Source organism: Lingula anatina, chromosome 2 (genome assembly GCF_051362555.1).
Source record: "Lingula anatina isolate TDL-2025a chromosome 2, LinAna3.0, whole genome shotgun sequence".
Taxonomy (NCBI): Eukaryota; Metazoa; Brachiopoda; class Lingulata; order Lingulida; family Lingulidae; genus Lingula; species Lingula anatina.
Genome location: NC_141768.1, coordinates 16,439,930 through 16,463,238, shown reverse-complemented (window position 1 = coordinate 16,463,238; position 23,309 = coordinate 16,439,930). Strand labels below are relative to the sequence as shown.

The 23,309-nt window shown below is 36.6% G+C and overlaps 2 protein-coding genes across 2 annotated transcripts; one reads left to right on the top strand and one right to left on the bottom strand.

Moving 5' to 3' along the window:
• The first annotated feature begins 288 nt into the window (after positions 1–288).
• Positions 289–15,840, top strand: LOC106152770 (proto-oncogene tyrosine-protein kinase receptor Ret-like). The gene is made up of 20 exons (XM_087005828.1): positions 289–492; positions 921–1,057; positions 1,404–1,658; positions 6,785–7,051; positions 7,276–7,571; positions 7,764–7,911; positions 8,248–8,342; positions 8,630–8,743; positions 9,142–9,622; positions 9,969–10,205; positions 10,437–10,741; positions 11,010–11,157; positions 11,469–11,576; positions 11,815–12,053; positions 12,312–12,434; positions 12,624–12,694; positions 13,229–13,269; positions 13,566–13,662; positions 13,935–14,116; positions 14,475–15,840. Exons 2-20 carry the CDS (start codon positions 994–996, stop codon positions 14,858–14,860), a joined length of 3,657 nt encoding a protein of 1,218 aa, XP_086861954.1. The 5' UTR covers positions 289–492; positions 921–993; the 3' UTR covers positions 14,861–15,840.
• A 152-nt stretch (positions 15,841–15,992) lies between these two features.
• LOC106152764 (chitinase-3-like protein 1) lies at positions 15,993–22,477 on the bottom strand. Its single transcript, XM_013526483.2, has 10 exons — positions 22,360–22,477; positions 21,732–21,849; positions 20,237–20,458; positions 19,506–19,762; positions 18,907–19,028; positions 18,629–18,749; positions 18,243–18,431; positions 17,658–17,789; positions 17,064–17,301; positions 15,993–16,890 (listed from the first exon to the last, which is right to left on the bottom strand). Exons 1-10 carry the CDS (start codon positions 22,360–22,362, stop codon positions 16,706–16,708), a joined length of 1,587 nt encoding a protein of 528 aa, XP_013381937.2. The 5' UTR covers positions 22,363–22,477; the 3' UTR covers positions 15,993–16,705.
• Positions 22,478–23,309: the final 832 nt, after the last annotated feature.

Here is a 23,309-nt window from a genome sequence, read left to right as displayed (position 1 = left end):
TTCTATCGTAAATCTTGAATTTTGTTCACGAACCGCAAACCGACATTTAGAAGATGTTCACAAAGTTTGGCTTAAAAAAGTAAAATCTATATACAATTCTAATTTTAATTAATTTCTAATAGCTGTATGTTAGATGATTAGTTTGGGTATGGGGCCCATCATTTTTAGACTGTGGATGAAATCGGAAAAGGTTCAACATACTGTAAGTGTCATTTGCTAGTTCTGGTCAGAACATCTGTTGACTTAACAGAATCAAGCAAAGTGCGCATGTGCATGCACCATCGTATGGCAAGGGACAATTGGATTTCAATATTGCCGTGAGTGGCTGTCTAATGGGCTATAATCACCGGAATGAAGGCACGAAGAGGCATTGATGGCGCTGTACAGCGAAAAGGTAGCACGTGTTAATGGAGAATACAAGATATAGGTGTCATCATATTTTAAGAGAAGACTAGCTTCATGTAGGATACAGAATATATGAGATCCTATTTGGTAAGTGTGTTGTCTTTTGTCTATCATACTTGTGGTCTCATAGATTGTGATGATAGTGGAAAATACAATTTTTTCCAAACATTTCAGGATACATGATTTTATTTATTTATTTATTTATTTATTTATTTATTTATTGTTATAGAAAATGAGATAATAAAAAATCAATCAGTCGTGCATCTTTTGAAACATGAAATGGATGAGGTGTCTTATTGGATCATTTGTACGATGGCTTCAAGCGTCATGTAATTTTGATAAATTTTGCGATTAGATTCATGAAGTGAAGGACAATTATTAACACGCGTGCAATTCCAAGAAACTGCAACAAAGAAAGGACTAAAAAGGAAAAGTTTATTTAAACATGTTCTGCACAGTACTAACTATATTGGGGCACTATGCATACAATCTGATATCTATATTGTTGATTACAGTGTCTAGAATATACGCCACGTGGTCAAAGCAAAGGTTGTCTTTGCAATAAAAAACTAAGATCAAAGGACAGATATGTGTGGGCCGCCGCAGAGACGTCTTGGCGCTTTCATCTTTATAGTATTGCTGACGGCCAAAGGTATAAAGATATTGCCTCATATTTATTTCCAAGTATCTTTAAGTCGCAAAAGGGAACTTGAGTAAATGTAAATCTTTTATATCTTTTGGTATGAGAAATCAATACTACTTTTTGCCCGCATACCTTGTTCAATGCATTACACAATGAATCTCAATCATAAAGTTTGCGAACAGAGAAACTCATTAACCAGATATTTTAATGGGATAGATAAAAGGCATGCAGCTAACTAAATGGATATTTACCTTTGTTACGGTGCTTATTATATATATATATATCCTCAAAATGCTGCTTTCGAAGTGATCGCACAAATGTTTAATTACGAAACACATTTGTATCTTTCTTTTAGGATGTTGTTCTTTATACTTCACACAAGATAATTACCAAGAGGAAATATCAACAGATTTTGAAGCAGGAAGAAACATTATCAAAGTATATGCATTACTTGAAAATGAGAAATATCGCAAAAGCAATTGCACAATATACCAAATCCAATCCACTTTGAAATGTGGACAAAGAATCGAAGAAGGAAGTGTGTTTCATATTAACAGAAGCACTGGTTGGATTTCTCTTACAAAGTCTTTGGAACCAGTTTCGGCCATTGGTAAGCAAATGATTTTTGTATTAGAGCAAAAAGAAGATTTGTTTTCGTTTCTCCGTTTTTCTTTTCCAGCACTCGTTCTAGCTCCAGAAAATACACCGGTGTCGAGAACGGTTTGAATGGCCACTCATTGGTCCCAATGTTGGATATTATGTATTCGTCGTGATGCCCATAGCTTTTACTTTCATCTTGTACGGTAAAACTGTTTTCCCGAGTATTAAAATAGCCTTTTTGATAGCTACATATATAACAAATGCGAGTTTTATATAACGTATCTCTATAATTAATATGAGATGAGGAAATACGCTATAATATCTCATGATCATTTAATGCTAATTTATAACATTATTTAATTTCATTTAGATTTCATATTTTATGACGTATCATTGGTGGCATTAGGCTGTGCCTTGTGCGTTGTTTGATTCAAGCAAATTTTAATTTATAGCTAGCAAAGGCAGGAAAGATAACATGTTAGCGTTGGCAATTATTAGGGAAATCAAAGTTTAACTTTCAGCTTCACGTGGGTAGTGAACATGACCACTAGGCAGATTCATTTTATCAATCGAGTTTGTTTAAAACGTAGCGTGAAGTCCTCGTGGGGTGTGGAGAAGCAACTCACCACATCATTTGATACTGAACATTGACGTAGTCGCCCACGTTTTAATCTGTAACACAGGTTAATGTGATTAGATGCAAAATATATCATGGTGCAAAGCTTTTTTTTCTTTAAAGCGCTCAGTTTGGTTAGTCTTCACTTTGGAATCAAGTCTTAGGAGGTCAAACATTGTCCATGTATGTCTTCATTTTCGTCGACGAAACTTAAAAAAGAAGACACGAAAGGACTGTTTAATATAAAAATTCATGTTTTTTGGCGTTTTTCTAGCGTATTCGATTGGTATGAAGGAAATGTTTGAATTCAGCACTCGAAAGCAGAAAGACTCAGATCTTTGGAGATACATTGACACTCCCAACCCCTGCACACAACTCAACACAAACACACACACACATCAACACATACACACGCGCGCGCGCCTAAGTCAAAACCCTGCTCTTGATCTTGTCTCTTGGCACTGGACCAATATCGTGTACCATGAGAACAAAGAGTAATATCATTGTTCAAAATGTCGTAAATATTTGTTTACGAGCAATTCGTCTCGGTAACTGTATATATATTGTAACCAGTGAAACAATTGAAGGTTTCCTTTAACCCATTTTGCCCGGTTTATTAAATGCATGCAATCAATGCCACCTCTGAGTCGATTTAGATTACCGCTGAGACAAACCATTTAATGTTCTATGATCAATGATTCACTGAATTCTTTCTCGCCTTGACACCACTCTAACCATTGGCTTACCAATCTTTTTGTCAACATTGTTCCTCCATCCTTCAGATTTGCCACTGAATTTCAGATTATTTGAAAGATGTTAGTGGGGTGAGACATTCACACCTTGGCAATCAATGTTAGTTGCAATGTTTAAACTGCATGGCCATTATCGGAATTAAATGTACCGAGCTCGCTCTTAATCTAAACAAAATATAATTTCCACGCTCAAACACTTGGTAAACAGTTTAACTACTGTGATCTGGGTGAAGTCTTATCAAAGTGCAGGCCTTTATCATTAGTTTGACCTTATATTAACAGTAATTAAACGCGTCTTTGTACTATTCAGGTTTATTAATAATGGTAGATTTTATCGTCTATTTCCTTTTGGTAGTTGAAATAATTTATCTATTGATAGCAAATAGAAACCCACAATAGAAACGTTTCTTAATACTTATTATGTATTATTGACGGGATATGTTACAAGTGAAAAGAAAGATTATACATATATGTAGTTATTTTCTTATTTTATAAATTTCTACTGGAATATATATTACACAGATTCGTAATTGCTCACAGATACTTGGAGGTACTGTAACACCTGTTAGATTCAATACCAAATCCGTGCTATCTGAAACGCGTTATGCTTACTTGTACATTACTGGAATCCTATATTTCACTGCTAAGGTACAGCATGAGAAATATGAGGGTCCATGTACATTTCTGTGAGCCTGCAGATGCGAGACGAAGTTTATCCAAAGACGGTTATTGTATATTCAGCTACACGCAATTTTACAAGAGACTGGTGTGTGTGTGTGTGTGTGAGTGTTCTAATCTCTGTCAACTTTTATTCAATTTTGCCAGCACTAGCTGTGCTGCATAAACACTGTCAAGCGGAAAAACACTACTCTAAAGCAATATATATATATATATATTTTTTAGAAAAGTCGCCAAAACTTGTTTTCAGGCCAAGTCCTGATGTCTGCAACAGTTATTCAAACGAAGCTATTTATCAGGTGTGTGGGAGAGAACTACACGTAGCACAAATAACTTGGTGACACCTTAATGCAGTATTGATTGAGCGAATATTACTCTGTTGTACCGGTAACGCTGCCGACGAAAGGTAAAATCGGCTGCCTAGCAATGTGGTGGCTGAGATATCCTCGCCTCAGTGGTCTTGATGGGTGCTAGTGCTTACTCTCGCTTTCGTTTCAGCTTGTCACTGCAATCATCTAAATTCTTAGGTATTTTAAGGTCAGTTATTCTTATTTTGCCGACAATAGATGTGGTTCAGCTGAAATTGTTAACCGCATGGTATCTGAAATAAGAGTTCTGCATGCATCAGTTCGTAATTATTTTTAAAGGCAATAAATCAAAGTCTGTAGAAACGTAGCCAAAGTGCATTTTATCTACTGTATAAACAGGTTATTTGATTCTAGAATAAATAAATGAAATGGATGTATGGAAGTGCAGCAGTTTCAATAATTATCTATCAACGGTTGGTAGAATGCTGTGTGAAACAATGTCTAATGATTAATTTGCAAATCAAGCATGGTTTGCGAGGTATTTGTGTATCGTTTGGTTCTAAAAGCCACTTGGAGAGATGATTAAATCCTATCTTTAACGTCTTGGATCCAAAATTTTAGCTTAGGCGTGAGCAATGCGCGTGATTTGTATAATATCGATCTTTCAGTAATACAGTTAGGTAATGTTTTATAACCAGTATGACTCTTATCTGGGGGAAATACTTAACAAATATCATTACAAAAACTTCATTCCCCGGATGACATAAAGTTTCAGTTTGGTTGTACAATTTGGGAACTTCAATCCAAACATATTGACAAGGTAAAATATAATGTATTAATTCAAGTTCAGTTTTGCCTTAAAAGTTGTCTTGCTTTTATTGGCTGCAATGGGGCATGGAAACTAAATGCGCTTATCTAATTCACCTTCAGTAATTGTTATACGGCTAAAAGGGTTCTACGTGTGATGCTCATACTAACCAAAACTCCTTCGCGTGGTACCATTCTGATGACATTTCAAGTTCCCCTCTCTCGCCACATTATGTCAATTATTGAACAAAGCAAAATGAATTGTTTAAGTTTCTCTTTGAATTATGAAATACAGTTGTCAAACCACACTGAAAAACTACATGTACAAGATAAAATAATACTTCGAGTGATCAAAAAAAGCATTGATTCCACATTGGATATAAATCTGACGTTTCAATACACGTGTATATTCAGCTTTTGAATGAGATATTTACAGTGACTATGAAAATTATACATTAAAATACTAAACGGCAAAGAAATATCATCTTCATCTGTTCGAAAAGCATTGTAATTGGTTTAAAATTCCTGATTGACATTATAAAACCATTCATTTCTTCACGTGCCATTCAAAAATGGGTCTACTTATATATCCCTTTTGCAGATTGAAGATTATTTTTCTTGTCTGAAAATGATAGAAACCCATGTGCATTCACGAGAGATAGGTTAACGCTGCGTGGCAAGCATAAACTAAGTGGTAAATGTTGCTTAAAAATCCCAGGAGTGACGTCAGTATGTGCCACGGAGTGTGAAATAAAGATAAACTGCTGCGGGACCAAGCAATTATCCCACGCACATATACTGAATCAGGACAAATGGCCACACTGGTAGGAGGTGTGTGCATCAATATGTCACGACCGAACCCACTCGTACATACTTATCTGAACAGAACACACGCCAGTGTCCCAATGCCTAATTTTTTTTACTACGATTGAATTTAATTAGTTTCGACTAGGTCCTAGTAATGCTATACTTTAATGTCACTACAGTGTTGTATAGGAATCCAAATTTAAATATTCCCCCCTATAAAGACATTGATGTTAGAAAAAAATGCTATGGTGTTAGTAAATTATGGCAAATATGCTGTAAGCCGTTGCAATAAGATACGAAAATGCCACGGTAAAAAAACCTTAATTTGTTAAGCAAATGCCACTGACAGCGTTGACGTCATAACGGAGTCCGGGGAAACGCAGTTCTGTCAGCTTTGCTTTAGAACACATCGGAAAGAGAACGCCACGTGACTGCACACAGACTTTATTTGACATTCGTTACTTGGTGTTTGATAAGTATAGAAATAGTGGAATTCCAAGGAAGTAAAGGGATGTGGTATTTATCACTTCTTTGTCCAGTGTGTGCTTATTTCTTATGAAAAGGAAAAAAGTGGACGCAGGCAGGTTGTTTACAGTGTTTATTATGAGAAGCTAAATAAGAGATTTTAATCCTTTAGATTCATGTATGTCACCTTCATATGCGCACAGTAGAACAAGAATCACAACTAAACACATTACATACATGTAAATACTGTAGAGAAAGTAAAATATACAAAGACTTAAAAGAAAATGGATTGTATTGACCAGTTTAAGTGTTACACAAATTTACTTGATGAGAAATTAAGATGGCACAGAGGCCGGAAGGGAAACGCCCCAATAACAAAAAAAAAAAAAAAAAAGAAAGGGATTGGGTAAAGTAGCTATAAGGTAAAAAGAAACTTATTAATAAGCGGCTAAGGAGGCAAGCCTGAAGATAAGTTGAAGATAAGATGAAGGTCCACGTGAAAGAAACAAAGAAATTTACATAACTGGCATCAGCAGTGCCTCACGAATATTATCAATGATATCTCACGTGCATTTGTCTTGTTTAAAATATAAAAGTAATTTGTGACACAGAATTCAAATCTTCCATTCTTTCTCTTAAAGTTTGCCTTGTTTTCACTTGCCTTCAAAGATGATATGATATGTTATGTTTACTATCATTACAGATCACGAAAGATGTTTTCTTTTGACTGTTTTGGCCACCAGTGGAAATGAAAGTGATGTCACTACTGTTAGGATAACAGTTATTTCGACCAACAGAAAACCGCCGTGCAACATTGCAAAAACAGAAGATGTGGAACGCATATGCTTCAGAAATGGCGTTTTTAAATGGACTGTAGCAGAAAATAACAGACCTGGTAGTAGTATTGGAACAGTGCAGTCTGTTTTTTATGGACAGTGCCCAGATTTGGTCAAACGCTACGAAGCACTTGGTAATTAAGAAGCATACATGTATAATTTAAAATAGGACTCTATGGTTTTTTCATAGCTGAACCTTGTTTTCATTCGGTCTTGTCAGTGAATAACTGATAGCAAGGGTTTGTAGTACTTTTTCGCAGCTAAACAATGTTTTAAAACGATCGTGTGAGTGATAAATATATTTTAAAATCTACTTATAATAAATATATTTTAAAATATATTAAAATCATTTTTACAGATGGAAATTCTCATGAGCCACATCAAGATATTGAAATTGGCAAAAAGTCAGCGGAACTTTTCACGAAGGTTTCGCTAGACAGAGAGCGTATGCGAAAACCGGCGCGTATACATTTCTTAGTCAAGTGTCATGTCGTCTCTTTTGGAAGAACAATTAACGTATCCAAAGCAGGGGTATTAGAAGTCCTGGATGTCAACGACAACGGTCCAGTGATAATGAAATTCCAAGCAAGAAAACGTCAACTGAGGAGAGATGATACCAAAACCGTTTTGGTCAAGGACCCGTCGGATATCAAGGTGAATATGCAATAATTTTCAAGAGCATAAATCAAATGTACTGCACAGCTTGTTAAGTACAGTATATGGTATGTTGATCTACGATTATAGATATAAGAGTGTTGCGTGACATAAACATCCAATCGATGTTTTTATTGAAATAACCAGTTTACTACTGTATATTTATAATTAACCAATTGTCACATTTTGTAGGTTGATGGCAAACTTACAGATATGATTGTTAAGGACGAAGATAGCAACGAGGAAAAGTTCAAAGACTATAAAATATATATCGCAAATGATCCCTTAGGACAATTCAGAATGGGTGCTGGCCAACCAATGTCTTCATTTCTTAAAAGCGGTATGTTGTACGTCTCTGGTGTGAAATAACTTAAAATGTTCATTTATTATCAATTTTCATAAACTTATTCTAACAAAAACGTGAAATAAGATCACATCGTCTCTGCATAGCGTAAAGTAATTAAAGAATAAATGCATATGGTATTCTTAAATGTAAATAAATATATTCCAATGCTTTTGACGAAGAACTGATCTTTGAAACGACAACGCCGTGAGAAAATATTTGTCTTAAGTCAGAGAACTCGTCGGACTGCCACCTGGGAAGTTTCTTCGTCGACAAATTTAATGTAACACAGATATAGTAACTTTTGTTAAGATAAGATATGATTTATTTTAGCTGTAAAATGGAACAGAAGTCTGGTTATAACTGATAGCGAGTACCAATTTGACGTGGTTTTCAACGATACGACTGAAACTTTTGGAAACACCACGGTACGTTCAGAATTTTATCTTTCTAATAATCTATCTAATTATGATTATTTACTATCCCAGAAACTAAATGTCTGGGTTTACACTACGTTGCAAATATAAACTTTTTTTCGCTGAGCAGGTCGCGTATCGTGTACGAATGAAGAAAATTATTTTAAAATACGTCTGAATGTGCGCAGCACTTTAGTCGTAGTCAAAATTTACATATGCGATTTAATCTGATAAATCTCTAGTTTGATTTGATAAATGATAATTTGATTATTCATTGAGTACTTGTTATCTTATTTCAGGCAGTTTTTCATATTATAGTGAAGCTTCCATTTCATACCCGGGACTCAAGTATGGACTGGTTTCAAGGCTCTCGTACTTTGTCTGTCAGTAGGAATGCCTCTGCCTACAGTAGGGTGAGTAGTTAATTGTCTACAATGGGATCGTGTTCCTTGATTACACATCAACGTGTAACATGTATTGTACGTATACAATATATAAGTCATGTTGTATTTTGCTCAAATCACTCCGAGTTTCGAATTATGCCTAATAACAGTGACTTGCTAGTATCTGTACTAAGCCTGCGCTCTGTCACAATTTCAGTAACTGAATAATGCAAAGGTATGCAGCCAACAAAAGTGAGTTTTCAGCAGACTCGAAAACTGATGGTGATTCATGTGAAATTAAGTAGAAAATCCATGTCTGATAAAGTTTCGCTTTTGATGGAAACTTTTGCTGTCAAATATATTCATTTCTGAATCAACGAATGATCAGATATAATAGTTCTTAACCATTGCAATATTTTTAACTTTAGGTTTTGAATCTATACGAAGGAAGCACACCAGACCCAAACTGGACATTTGGCATTGTTCACACCTCACATAAGCCTCAACCATTTGGCGTGACGTCACCGTCTGGTATTGTGTACGTCATCAATAGAACCCTGTTAGCAAATACGCCGGCTAAGCAATTGAACTTGACCGTAGAGTTGAAAAACAATAACACGGCCACTACAGGTTCCCGAGTCCACCTGATTGTCAATATATATGAAAGCAAGGAGTTCTGCTTTGGCGATGAAGAGTCATGCTCTTTCCAAAAATCTCCTGAAAACTGCACCAACGCCTGTGGCTTTGGATCGCCCACAGGTGACTGTGTCTTTAAACCCGGGGCGGACCTGGGGTTAGTGAGCACAAAGGGGTACGGAACTTGTACCCCTGACGTAAGGACGTGCCCCGATGGAGTATGTGACGAATTGGAAAGACTGGAGCCTCATTTATGTTTACAAGACTGTGTTAGTAAGTGCTAACAAACCTACGTCCAACACATTACCACTTGATAGTCTCTTCATAAGTAAACAATGTATCTTCCAAATGTTATCTGTTTTTATGGTAAATAATAGTTATACCACTTTGTCTTGTCTAAGTATATAACTTATGTCTGTAAATCATAGACTTTAATATTATTAACACAAAAATCATAGTCTTTAATATTATTAACACAAAACTACTTCGTTCACGATACATTTCAAACGCATAGTTTTGTGGCAATACCTTACAAATGCATTTTAAATGGCCCTTCCTGCACTAAGTAAAAACCTTATAGGCAGGAATTACATGTAGTTTTTTCTTTTGTGCTTACCAGGGTTCAAAGTAATAGGCGGTACCCTAGCACAAGGAGCACAAGGCATACGTGTGTCTGATACCATGGATTGCTTTTGCCGGCCAAACATGCAATGTGAATGTGCAGAATCCTCCTATAACCTCACCCTCGTTACCCTCCGTTTGCCAAAGCACGTGAAAGCGGAACCACCGTTGACCCCACCATCTAAGGCTAATGTAAAAGTAAACGAAACGAAACTGGTGGATAAATATAAATATGGTAATGTTTGAGTCGTTTCTTTTCTTTCCAGATCTTTCATGCTGTTATCATTATGATTGGCTTTGAAGTTCTTTTAAGCAAAGGTAGCGTTAGGTGTTAATCTGAACCAAGCGAAATTGCCATTTTAGATTAATATTAAATCAGTTTGGATGCCAGATTTGTATCATACATGATTAAGAACACATGAAACTCAGTTCCACGTAATCAAAAGTAACACTGCTTTATTTTTAGTAGCGGCGCCCGTCATGTTAAAAAACAGTCAAAATGAATGTGGACAGTTATGTAAAGTCGGCATCACTATAGGCGTTGGAGGAACATTTCTAATGGTTCTGCTCGCTGGCATACTGAAACACTTCATCGCAAAACGGCCCCAGAGAAAACGCAAACTTAAGCATGCTAATAGCATGATTTCCGTGTCTGCTGTACCGTCTGATTACGTGAGCGATAGTGAGAGAAGACCCTCCAACAATACCATATTAGACGGGGGACATCCGCAAGAACTGCAGTGGCTTGGGCCTCAGATCCCCAAAGGAGTGGTGAGTTGAGTGATATTCCAATAGGCGAAGTAGAATTTACGCATGAACGTGATGATATGATAAATATCGAGTGGTTTTTCAATAGATGAAAAGAGACACTGACGCATCAACATGGTTTTGGAGTGTCGCGATTACATCGTTCTGCTGTTTTAATGACTTGGCATGAAGTGCAAAGCTAAGCAAGTTATAACAGTACGCATTTAATGAACACAATGACAAAAACAACTTATTATTTTAGTTAAAGTGTCCATCCTGTCTTTTTCTACAGATCGATTCTAAGTGGGAATTCTCTAGAGACGACCTTATTCTTGAAAAGACTCTAGGGGAAGGAGAATTTGGGAGAGTGTTAAAAGCCCAAGCGTTTTCATTGGATGGCAAAAGAGGTTCCGTCACTGTTGCAGTCAAAATGTTGAAAAGTAAGGCGTTTCCCATGTAACTAACATGTACTCCATTTATCTCAATATAGTTATTCCACAACCGAAACCTCATTTTGAATTAAACATAAATGGATAAATCAATGTGAATAGACGTTATCATGTCTACGGCATGATTTAATCATTCTTCCCAAGAGATATGTATGTTGAACTCTCATTTACAGCTCTTCAAAATTCCATTATCATATTCATTTTTTTGTTACTTGGTCCTCTTTCCATTTTTAAATAGATGGTTTGCGTTTTTTCCATTTCCCATTTTGAATTACTGTAGACATATAGTACTCCGTTTCCAGACTGTGCCACAAATAGTGAACTCAGAGATTTACTGTCAGAATACCAGCTACTGAAAGAAGTTTCGCATCCTAATGTTATCAAATTGCTTGGAGCGTGCACAGACCTTGGTATGTATCAGCCAATAAAAAAATCTAAATCCACGGTCTATCAACAGTATTAAGGGACGCTAATAAATCAACATGTTTAAATATTCGGTGGAGAAGGGAGGGTGGGAGGTGTCACATAAAACAAATAGTAATGGTACATGCATGTTGTTTATGCTCCAGTTGAATCCAATATCATTGCTTGGGCGGTGATCCAAACGCATTTGACGTTATGTACTTATTGAATTTTTTAATAATTCAGGTCCATTTTATATGATTGTTGAGTTCTGTGAACATGGTTCTCTGCGTAATTACCTAAGAGAAAGCCGGGAGAAGGATTCACTTTACCTGCAAGATAAGAGAAGCGTCACATCAGAGAGTATACTTCAAACAGAAATACAAATTGGCCAAGACACCGGCGATGACGTAGTCACAGCACGTGATCTCATCTCATTTGCATGGCAGATTGCTAAAGGAATGCAATACCTATCGGAAATGAAGGCAAAGCCCCCATCTTTCACTTTACTCCTTTTCTCATTTCTATAAAAGTTATATACATTTTTTTCTATTTAACAGAGTTTGCATTCTTTTTTTTTAGTTTTCTATTGATACCAACATAACATTAAATTTTATGGGCAGCTTTTTATATTAAAACATAAACAGTATGAAAAGAAAAATATTGAAGTATAAAAGGCAACATAGCTTTATATGCTAAAATATGTATATTTTTTAACGTTAAATTCGTTATTTCATACGCAGGTAGTTCACCGTGATTTAGCTGCTAGAAATATCCTCGTTTCCGTTGGAAAGATATTGAAGATCTCCGACTTTGGGTTATCTAGGGACGTCTATGAAGAAGATACATACACTAAGAGAAGCAGAGTAGGTTATGATATCAAATATTAAAGATCAATGCAGTAATTTGTATGTACTGTTTTGCAGTAAAAATAATGAATAGAGGGGTAGATAAAAAGATTGATGAAAATATACATTACTAATATTTTTATTATGTTACAAAGATCTGATCAATATTACAAATGCGAATAAAAATAACTGTTTCCATCATATTAGGGCCGTGTTCCTGTCAAATGGATGGCACCGGAGTCACTTTATGATCACATATACACAACTAAAAGTGATGTGTGAGTACGCCCATTCATTTTAGTAAACGGTACTTAAGGTGCATTTAATTTTTTAAGAAAGTACATTTACGCACTTGTCCTGTTTCTCTTCCTGGTAAGACTAATGGTAATGGGTAAAGCCACATTCAACGGCATATAAACCTAGTAGCGTTTTTCTCGGAGAAAAAAACATCTTTGCAGACTCCTCCTTTTCTAAGGGAAAATTAATTTCATAATTGCCCACACCATTTTCTGGAAGCACATTTTCTTCTTATTATTACTCCTACGAGTTCACGTGCTTTCAAGTAATTGATAATTTGTAATTTCTTCGTCAGTTAATTCCTGTATTGAAACTTAAAAGCAAGCATTAATCGATGGGTTGTCTTTTGAACAGTCGCTAAAAGGTTTCATATCTTTTGTAGGATGTTCAAGGTTGTTGGTCCATTGACAGGTCATACGGTTTACAGTTTGATTGTAAACAGTAAACAAAAGTATGGCGGGTTATTTAGTTATGAGAAACATCTGTCTTGAATTTTAAATTTGTTGTTTTCTTAGGTGGTCATATGGCATAGTTCTATGGGAAATAGTAACTTTGGGTAAGAAAATAATTTTCTAGATTCTTTGATAATATTTGTGGTACTTCTTCATCGCCGATTCCTTAATTAGTGACTGCTTCAACTTCCTGAAGTCAACCAAATACTTTTTTGTTTTGAATTTATGCCATCTTGCTCACAATCAAGTTTTGCATATTACCCACAAACATTAGTACTGTATATGTCATCCACGCGTGAAAAATGAATGTTTACAAACTAAATATTTTACTTGAGAAACATGGTAAAACCCATGCTTTGGTATAGTATAGTATAGTATACTATCGCTTGCTCATGCACAGGTGCCACGCCCTACCCAGGTATCCCACCAGAGCGGTTATTTAACTTACTGAAAACGGGCTACCGCATGAGCTTGCCAAGTAACTGCTCAGAAGAACTGTAAGTGAGCCAATGGTGATTGCTTAATTCTTCCCACCTGTGCAGATTGTCAGTTTGTTTTACCGTGGTGATATGTGAATGCTGTGTGGATATTGTGAAGGAATTCAAGATTTATTATCTCTTTTCTCTTCATTTATTCCTTAAGAAAATGAAATATTTCCGTATGTAGCATATGCATATCGAAATCAAATATTACGCTATTTGCACGTTCAGAAGTACAAGAAAGCACAAATATGATGCCCATTCCCAAAATGATTCTTTTCTCTGCCTAGATATCACATAATGTCCAGGTGTTGGGCGGAGGAGCCAACAAGTCGTCCAGAGTTTAAAGAACTGGAGAACATCTTTGACAAGATGTTGCAAGAAAATGTCGACTACCTAGACCTAAGCAATACAGTAGAACAAAACCCTATCGTAGACGATGACCAGGATTCATCTAGAGTTAATGGTATTGGTAGGTATATACCATTCTGAAATTTTGTAGGTGTACAATTTATGTGTGTTTAAGGAAACACAAAGTATGGATAGTTCGTAATCGATATCAGGACAAAAACTGATTGGGGGGGAATCTGAATTGGCTTACGTAAATTGTGTTAACTTAGATTTATTTGACTAGGTTGTAAGCTACATTGGACAATTTGTTAGACAAAGCGGCCCATTTGTGTCAGCACGTTAGATGAACCACTCTATCGATCTCTGCCACCGTTATAATCTCCAAAAATGCTAGTAACTGTGTATGTCATTTATCACTCACTCGTTGATTCATTGTTTCCCGCAATTTATCTTTCATTATTTCTCATTCAATATTTTAGGGCGATTGGATGTAGTGCCGAGGGTGACAACAGAAGATGACTATGGCAGTATTCATGTTGTCCCCATGGACGATAGCGCTTATCTCCAACCCCAATCAGCAAACCGAAATAACAACACGAAATACTTTACTCTTCTTGCTAATAGTAACCGGCTAGGGTTGGTGTGTAATGGGACTTCTCCAAAGAAGTCCAGGCGAAGTGAAGAACTGTACAACCACTCACTGCTGGCAGATAATGTTTTATATAGCATATCTGACTCCGAGGACACCGATGGAGATGCGTGGGAACGCAACACATTGGTTCAGGTTAAGACGAAAAGGAATTCATTGCCAGAGGGTGACGGTGAGAGTGTAGGTGGAGATTCTATACGAAGCACTGTTGTTTAAACATTGAAAAAACATTGGTTAGAAGAGCTGAACACATTATTTCGAGCTGTTGTAGATATTTTAGACGTCGGTTGAGGTGAAAGAGGTCTGTTTAATTATATTTGTGATATTTGTGATATTTGTTTGTGTAATATACAACCAAAGACCATTTTACGTTAAACTGGCGAACAATATACCAAAGTGTAAGTAATATATTTTTCTTACGTGGATCATTATTTGTTGTAAAAAACTGTCTTGTGATTTTAAATCTCTAGTACTTAAAAGGACTGTCCGTGAATAATTCATTGCTTTTATCTCTTCTTACTTTTGATCAAATACGTCCCAAGGCCATGTGCAGTCGTAATATTGAATCAGTGGTCGAATGGTACACATGTACTATAATGACAATGATCTTGTATGGAATGTCGGGAAAACGGACGAATACATTAAATGTCATGAAGACAGTTTACATCAGTCGGGCGATTTTACACTGCTAGGGGATGATTTTAATAACAACTAGATATGGTATGATAACATAGACAGCAAGAGAAAGGGGAAAAAGAATTTAATTTTTAAATAAGCTGAAAGATATTACTAGAAATTACATGATTTTATAGATGCTTCACTGAGTGTTTTAATTTTTTCCAAATATTGTTTTGATATTGTTCCATTGCTAGCAATTTTATATCAGATAAATTGTAATCGATAGTAATAAAAATCTGTAATTTCATGACCTCGTGGAATGACATGCAAAAAAATAGTAAGAACAAACCGAAGTGATAATTTTACACCATGGTCACTGAAAAGCACCTCACGGAACTGCACATAAAATACGATTCAGCTCAAAAATGGCGAATGTGTCGTCAGTCAAAACGATTAAACAATGACACAATTTTTATTTTTCTTAGAAATGTATCTTTGTATTCACTTAAATCGCGTAGAATGACTTGACGTTTCGAATGCTGCAGTGACCATCACTTTTACGAGCATAACAATTCTCTTAGAAAACAAGTATAATACATTCCCAATTATGCAAACGTAGTGGTAAAATCCTGTCAATTGAAATACTAGAACAACAAATATAATTTGTACTGCGCCTACCCTGTGATAAACATAAATAGCCCCTCGAAGAGCAATTAAGACTAGCCCTGTGGAATGTCGAGTCTTTTATTATACCCTTATTCCAAAAAAGATTTTTGCGTGACATTGTCTCCTCGGTGTTTGCACATTTGGTTTCAGGTAGATCCATTGAAATGGCGTAGACCTAGACTTCATACATATAATTGCAATTACAGGGTAAGCCTATAACGTAAGGTTCTTGTTATCCCAAGAAGCTTCTCCTCACAGTCAACACTGACTACTTTTGCTGAGCATTTGCTGCCTTAGTCACTTTCTGAATAAAATATTAATTCTGTAATCATTTACGTTCGTTTTCTGGTCTTGTAAATCATTAAAAAAATTAACTAGAGGGGCGGTGGGGCTATCAACTGGATATTTGCGTCATTGATGTTATATGAATTACGCATTACATTACACCCCGATCTGCACTAGCAGTGACTTCCATATCCGGTTGATAACCCGTATTCTCTCGTTAACCCCTAAAATGATCAATATTCGCTAAAAATGATTGCAACCGATTAGCAGTTTGGTCAGATTATTCATAGTTAGGCCCCAAAAAGCGACGTTCCCCTTAAAGCAAGAAAGGAGTTGAGAAATCATGTACGTTAAAATACCATGACTGATATGTTAAATAGTGTGATACAAGGCTTCACTATTATCATTGTTTCCCAAGTCTACGCCATTCAGAGCTCTCTGATCGTGGTCTGAATATCCTGAGAAGTTTTATATGAGAAGTTTTCCATCGGGTTAGGTAAAACTTCGGGGACACTGCGTCAACCAAGGCCAGTCACATCGCCGGGTTTCGTTGATGAAGTACTGCCCAAGGGGACAGTCCTTTATATACGGGATATTATGAGAACAGTGAATCCACTTGTCACACTGGTACGGGCAGGGATGTGGGTAAATACCATTGGGGTCCGGAGAACATGTAACTGAAAAATGAAGTAAAAATTTAATGGATGTATGTTCAAACAGTAAAAACGGACAGTTAAGCGATAAAAGGCCATTATGTATTTGCGATGATGTGTTTTGTTCATTTTACAACTATATGTTCATGTTCAAAGAAACAATTCAATAAGGTGCTGGGCATTATGCAAGTACTCACATCCATGATCACTGAAGTCACAAGGTGGTCTTAAGTCGTCTGTTTCGTCGTAGCTGCTGTGTCTTGTAAAATTGTACAAATGTTCAATGAACGCCATTGATTTGTTATAGTACGATATGATGATAGTGGATACCACAATCGGCTGTATTCCAAAATTGCAGAAAGTACCATCGAAATCACCGGAATCTATGGAAAAGAACATCAAACCTCCGAGACCCCGCTCTTCGACGTAGAGTGCCTGCAAGTACCAGTCATGATAATTCGAATGGTGTGCCATTAAACAGAATCGGTCTAAAACATTTATGAATATAAACGATTTACGAACGTTTTAGACAGACATTTTAGATACAATGCATCCAACCAAAATGCATCAACTTGAAAATAACGACTTAAATTTGATTTCTTATAGGCTACCTTCCACTCGCAGCGTTCCTCTGTTAGAGGAGTTAAGATACAGCATGGAAATTTTATACAGTTTGAACATGAAGTTTATTACAGACAACTTCTATCAATCGAAATGAACATCATCTCGCATCTATCCAATGAAAGAAGGACTATACTGTATAACATACCGCCATTTACATGCGTATTTACCTTGCGTGCTGAACTGATCGGGCACTCGAAGCTGACCCACTCCCCAGTCTGGCGGTTATAGAAGTAAGGAACCTGGTGCTCCTCGTGCCAAATTAACGTGTAACCCGTCTCCTCTAGTAGCATGGGGCAAATCTGAACATAGGAGCAGATTAAAGATCTTTTTGAATAGCAGTTAATTTCATTTTTTTTTTTTTTTTGTACAATCTTGGTTGTTTTAATTTCATTTACATTTAATTTATTTTTAAAATCTCAATTAGCCTTGCAATTTAAGAAATCAGTACTGCAATTGATTAAGATTTGAAAATAAAAAAATTGAGAAATTAAAATGGCAAATTAAGGCTTCGTTCACATGGAATGTCTATTTTCTAAAAATCTATTTTCTATTCGCGCTAACTTATGATCACGGTCTGTGCCCTGAATATCCCGCCGCGTAATTACTGGCAGCGCGAGCCAGTTACTTATAGTATACTTATAGTATACTTATAGTACTTATAGTAACTGGCTCGCGCTGCCAGTAATTACGCCGCGGGATATTCAGGGCACAGACCGTGATCATAAAGCCTAAGTCGCATCCAGACCGCTTACCTCATTAAATCCCAGCATACCGGATGCTCGGCTGTACGGACCGAATTTTGGCCCCGCTCCGGTAGAGGGTGCTCCCACGCCAAATTGAAAGTCATTGGCCAAGTGAAAAGTACGCCCATATAGAGGCATGCCCAGATTGATGTTTACCGGGTCGAAGCCATTTTTGATGTAGTATTCAACAGTCCATTTCTATATAAGAAAATACATGTATATCTCATCTGAATGCACGTTTGTGCAGCGTATGGTATAAAATTTTTGAAGACAGCTTTAGCTACAAAAAGAAAAACCTACATATATATCAATGTACTTATTTGGAAATGAGAGTTCAAAATTAATGAAATGCTACTGATGAGTCTGAGGACAATAACCATTGTAAATAAACTTACCGCATTGAATTCTTGGGCCGGGTCCTTAGTTCTGGGGTTAAGGGCGTTGTGAATTCCAGTAGGTGAATACTCCCAGCTCCCATGGTAGTCATACGCCATGATATTGATAAAATCTACCCAGCTAGAAAGAATACACTTACAAATGCCATATTGATGACAAACAGGTCTTTTTCATAAATAAAAAGACCACAGATATACAGTACTTTAAAAATGAGCAGAAGAAGAATCTTATACTGTTTCAACAATATTATTACACGACACTTTTAGAACACACTTACTTTCGCAAGGCCTCAATGTCAAAACCTCTGTCAATGATCCACCTGCCGGCTGGCACCGTGGCACTTAGAATGCGTTTCTCGTTCCCCATAGCTTCATTGGCCCAGAAGTTAATGTACAGTGCCTTAAGTATGATAATACATACATACAAACAGAATAATTTGTTCGATAATTCAGCATTTGTTGAGTATACTAAAAGCCAGCTTTGTTACATGTATTATATATAACACCATAAGGAAAGTGCAATAGTATTTTTGCTAGTAAATTTAACCCCACAATGAAGATTACCTGTCAATCTTGGATATACCGTATATGCACAATTCAACAATACATTCCTGTCGCGGTATTTATGCCTTCTTTCGTGTGTGTATTATTCATGCTAGTTTTTTTTTATATAAAAATTAATGTTTTATAAGTGAACAAATTAAAGACTCCAATTTTAAGGATTCAAAAATAAGTAGTCCCTCCAAACGTTGTCAGAAAATACAATTGCCAAACCCACACTTTCTAAATAAGAAATAATTTTTGATCGACATTGCCTTCCATCAAACTAAAGAATCAGTCCAAAATGAAGGAGAGAAGGGATAGAAAATAATCTCACCGACATCAGTTCAATGTATTTGAGCCTGTCAGTGTAGGGGCTGCCCAAACTCCCAGGATAGCACCAGTTGATGTCCACACCATCAAAGCCATACTTGTTTAGGAATCCGCCCACACTTCTGGTGAAGTGGAGTATCTTGTTTTGGTCGGAAGCCATCATGTGGAAAGGGAGGGAGCCCACTGCCCAACCTCCTATTGATATCATCACTTTCAGTCTGGGGGTGTACCTCTTTAAATCTACCAGTTGGCGGTAAAACCCTGAAGAGTATAACAATAGGCACGTATGTTAAGCCTTAGTAAAAATGCACCAGTAATAAGTGATCGGATTCATCATAACTGCCAAACATTAGGGGAGACCGGGGCTAGTTGGACCCAGGGGTAAGTTGGCCCCCCATCAATTACTGACAAAGTAACTATGGGGTAAAAGAAATGATCACATCATTTTATAAAGTGGCCGTATCCAACAGCGCTAAGAAAGCGTCGGCAGTGAGTCCAAATGAAATAATTTAGCATCTTAAAGTAATTTATTAAAGAGACTTGATGGGGGAGGGGGGGGGGGCAACTTACCCCGGAGTCTAACTAGCCCCGGTCTCCCCTAAACAACACACTAGTACTCTATACATTCCATGTGAGATTTTGATGCAACTAATTTGTATTCTCTTCCGTAATAAATGACTCATTAGTGCCTATTGATGTGATTCACGTATAATATGACAATATCATTTCACTTACCTTCTTCTTCTGCGACATTTTCGTTAAAAGGCACAATTTCTCCATTTTCAATGCTGATGGTAGCAAATGCGTACACCAGATGTGTACATAGAATTCCGGTCAGAAAACTGGGTTTATATCTCCCGCGGCCAGGCCGTGTGAAAGAGGCTCGATCGACGAAGCATATCCTCTTATATCTATCGTCAAAGGGTTTATACACTTCATCTAGAGTATCGATGTTTACTAAAAGGATAAATGTCCAACAATGACGTAGAATAATTTTGCTGCATCAGTTTTGACGATATCATACTGTACATGTATCTACTACTGATCAGTGACATTTTAGAAGGCCTAAAAACTGTTGCTGGGAAATTATTCATGCTTCGAATATTTATCACATTTAATTTTAAATTTTGCTGACTAACTCTACCTAGCGGGTGCTTTACCGAATAAATCTTTAACAGAGGCATTTATTTAATGTCTGTGTTCCCTTTATGTTGATACCAATCCAAATGTCAGTGTAATTATTCAAAGGCTGTTGGAAAGATGACATAAGCCAGTAGACGTAGATTAATTTTTACACTGTCATTTTCATATCATTATCCATGGAAGAGAGTCTATCTGATTTACAATTAAAACTATGGAGCAGAAGACATCCAGAAATCCTATCTTTGACGATTTTTTTAAAATATATCGGGCTAAATAGCACAGCTACACTTTTTATTTACAATGAAAATAGTATTGCAGTTTCCTGTCGAATGAATTTGACGCAAAACATATACTCATTTATTTATTTATCTATTTAATATCTCGAATGATTCAGTATAGAAAAGACAGTCAGGTTTTATGATGTCGTACAAATGCCAGCATTGCGACCAAATTATGGCAGTTAACTTTTGAGTCCCTTACACCATTAACCCTGGTTTGATGTCTTATTCATTGTGGTAAATTGTGAACAGTATTCTGATTAGACTGGCTTGAAATATGTACTACTGTAGCATTAGTACACACACATACACACCACACAAATTTCCGTGGTGTCTCAAAGTGTGATTTATTTATGCATCGTTTTATGCGTTTTTCACATTCAAAGCATTGGTGTTTAATTAGATGGTGGCGGTTTCACCTATTGTCCATCTACATCAATGCCACAGATAACTAGTCTCAGGTGTGCAAAAACACGGGAAAATAAATGGTGATAATCATTACATGCCATCTAACACACGTGTGAATGCAACAAATAGTTTTTTCATTACTATTTTCATTTACTATTCAGTCGCCACGGCAACTGCACATTCCAGAGTAGTGTGTTGGCCTAGTTCGACTGCCAGAACGAGAGAGAGAGAAAAATCTATAGAGAGAGAGATGAAGCAGGAGAAGAAGAGGAAAAAGGATAATGTTCTAATTAGCAGGAGAAGGGTATCGTACTTGCACGTAACAATTTGATTGAATGTTGTAGGGAGGGGGGTATCACTTGACCGTTTGCTATGAAAACAGCACTTAGACGATAACTTACATGGTAGAATCTGCTGAAGACTTAGAATTCCATAATCAGATGTACCGTCAACTTGGGTTTGCGAAACGAGGTACAGAACATGGAAGATGACCACGACGGCCAGCCGACTGCAGAAATCCTGTAAATAAGACATAAAAATGAACAAGTGCGGACAACTGCCTAAATATCCTATAACGCCTTATTTTAAACTTGAAGTATATATTATATGTGTCTTAATGTCTTACTTATACGTCAAATTAAAGAAGTCTGAAATGCTTAAGGTGGCGCCGTTTTCGGATCCCCTTGATACATTGAGGGTTTAAGGTTTCCGTTTGATTTACATAATGATACGCATAAAAGAAAACAGCTTGTGTTGACTTAAATAATCAATTTTTCTCCCCAGTTTGATCAAAGACGTGTTGAAAAGTAAGCATAACTGCTTTAAACATTAAGTTGCTGTTATCCCTTTCAGGAAACACTTGAATGTGTCGCCCACCCTTTCTATTTCCATGGATCACAAGACCAATTATCGCAATGTCTGTACTGATGAAAACAAATAAATATTTTAACGACTTTAAGCCAGATACATCTTTATAGAAAAAATCATCAGAGTAGTTTTTTTACACTTACTGCAACATAGGAAACTTACCATACTTTTTGACAACCCGTTGGATCGCTGTGCACCTGTTCATAAGTATGACCATGTGTGTCAATATGCATGTAATTACAGGAATCGTCCTAAGCTGACAAGTAATGACAACACCTTACCTTTTGTCACGTAAATAGTTATTTGTTCACGGTTAAATTATTGATATCTCTGGAAGCCGCCCGGCTATGTTAGGTTGCCAGGCTACAACATTCATCTAATGAAGGATGCTTGTTCCACACTTTCGTGTTGGGAGTGGTAATTTCGAGGAGTGTGATTGTTGCGCTCTCGAGGGACTTCATATTGCACTTTTTGTGGGACTTCAAATTTACAACACCGCCTGCACAAGAAAAGAAGTGGGCGACTGATTTTTTAAGCATATGGATTTTTAAACAATGTCTGAAGTGGTCTACAAACTGCCCCTTTGGTCAGACGTTGAATTTCTCTTACACAAATGGCACCAACGAGTAAAAGGCCCGATATAATTGTCCTTTGGAGTTAGTGACAGGTATGGTATTCTACTGTGGTTTTAATCGATAAATCATATTTGGTCAAACAAGGCGTACAGATTTATCAAAATTTAAGCGGTCAACACGGACCGATCTAGTTAAAGAAAATGAAGTCCTTTTTTAGACGATTTGGGCTGGAATAAATGTCGAAAATCGTAAGAAAGCGCTATATAAATCAGAGATGGCGTCCTCCAAGCCAAGCCTGTGATTTAATGGGATTAATAAATCTTAATTAATTTAATTTTGACACGGGCGTCTTTTATCCAGATCTATTATTCAACTTTATTGCGTCAAAAGAGCCTTAGTAAGGTACCTTGAATTCACTTGACCGATGACATTAGTGAAGACAAATTTATACTTACCATCAGAGTGGCAAGGTATAAACGCAGTTTTAACACACGCCCAGGACTTAAACCACTTCTTGATGAAGTTATTTGAGGACAA

Bases quoted from the DNA above. Each gene is read 5' to 3' on its own strand.
- LOC106152770 (XM_087005828.1), top strand. From the start codon at position 994: ATGTGTGGGCCGCCGCAGAGACGTCTTGGCGCTTTCATCTTTATAGTA. The intron at 11,158-11,468 runs GTAAGGCGTTTC...CTCCGTTTCCAG, and splicing joins TGCAGTCAAAATGTTGAAAA to ACTGTGCCACAAATAGTGAA. The intron at 14,117-14,474 runs GTAGGTATATAC...TCAATATTTTAG, and splicing joins ATCTAGAGTTAATGGTATTG to GGCGATTGGATGTAGTGCCG.
- LOC106152764 (XM_013526483.2), bottom strand. The intron at 18,750-18,906 runs GTAAGTGTGTTC...TATTCTTTCTAG, and splicing joins GACATTGAGGCCTTGCGAAA to CTGGGTAGATTTTATCAATA. The intron at 18,432-18,628 runs GTAAGTTTATTT...TTTCTTATATAG, and splicing joins CGGCCCAAGAATTCAATGCG to AAATGGACTGTTGAATACTA.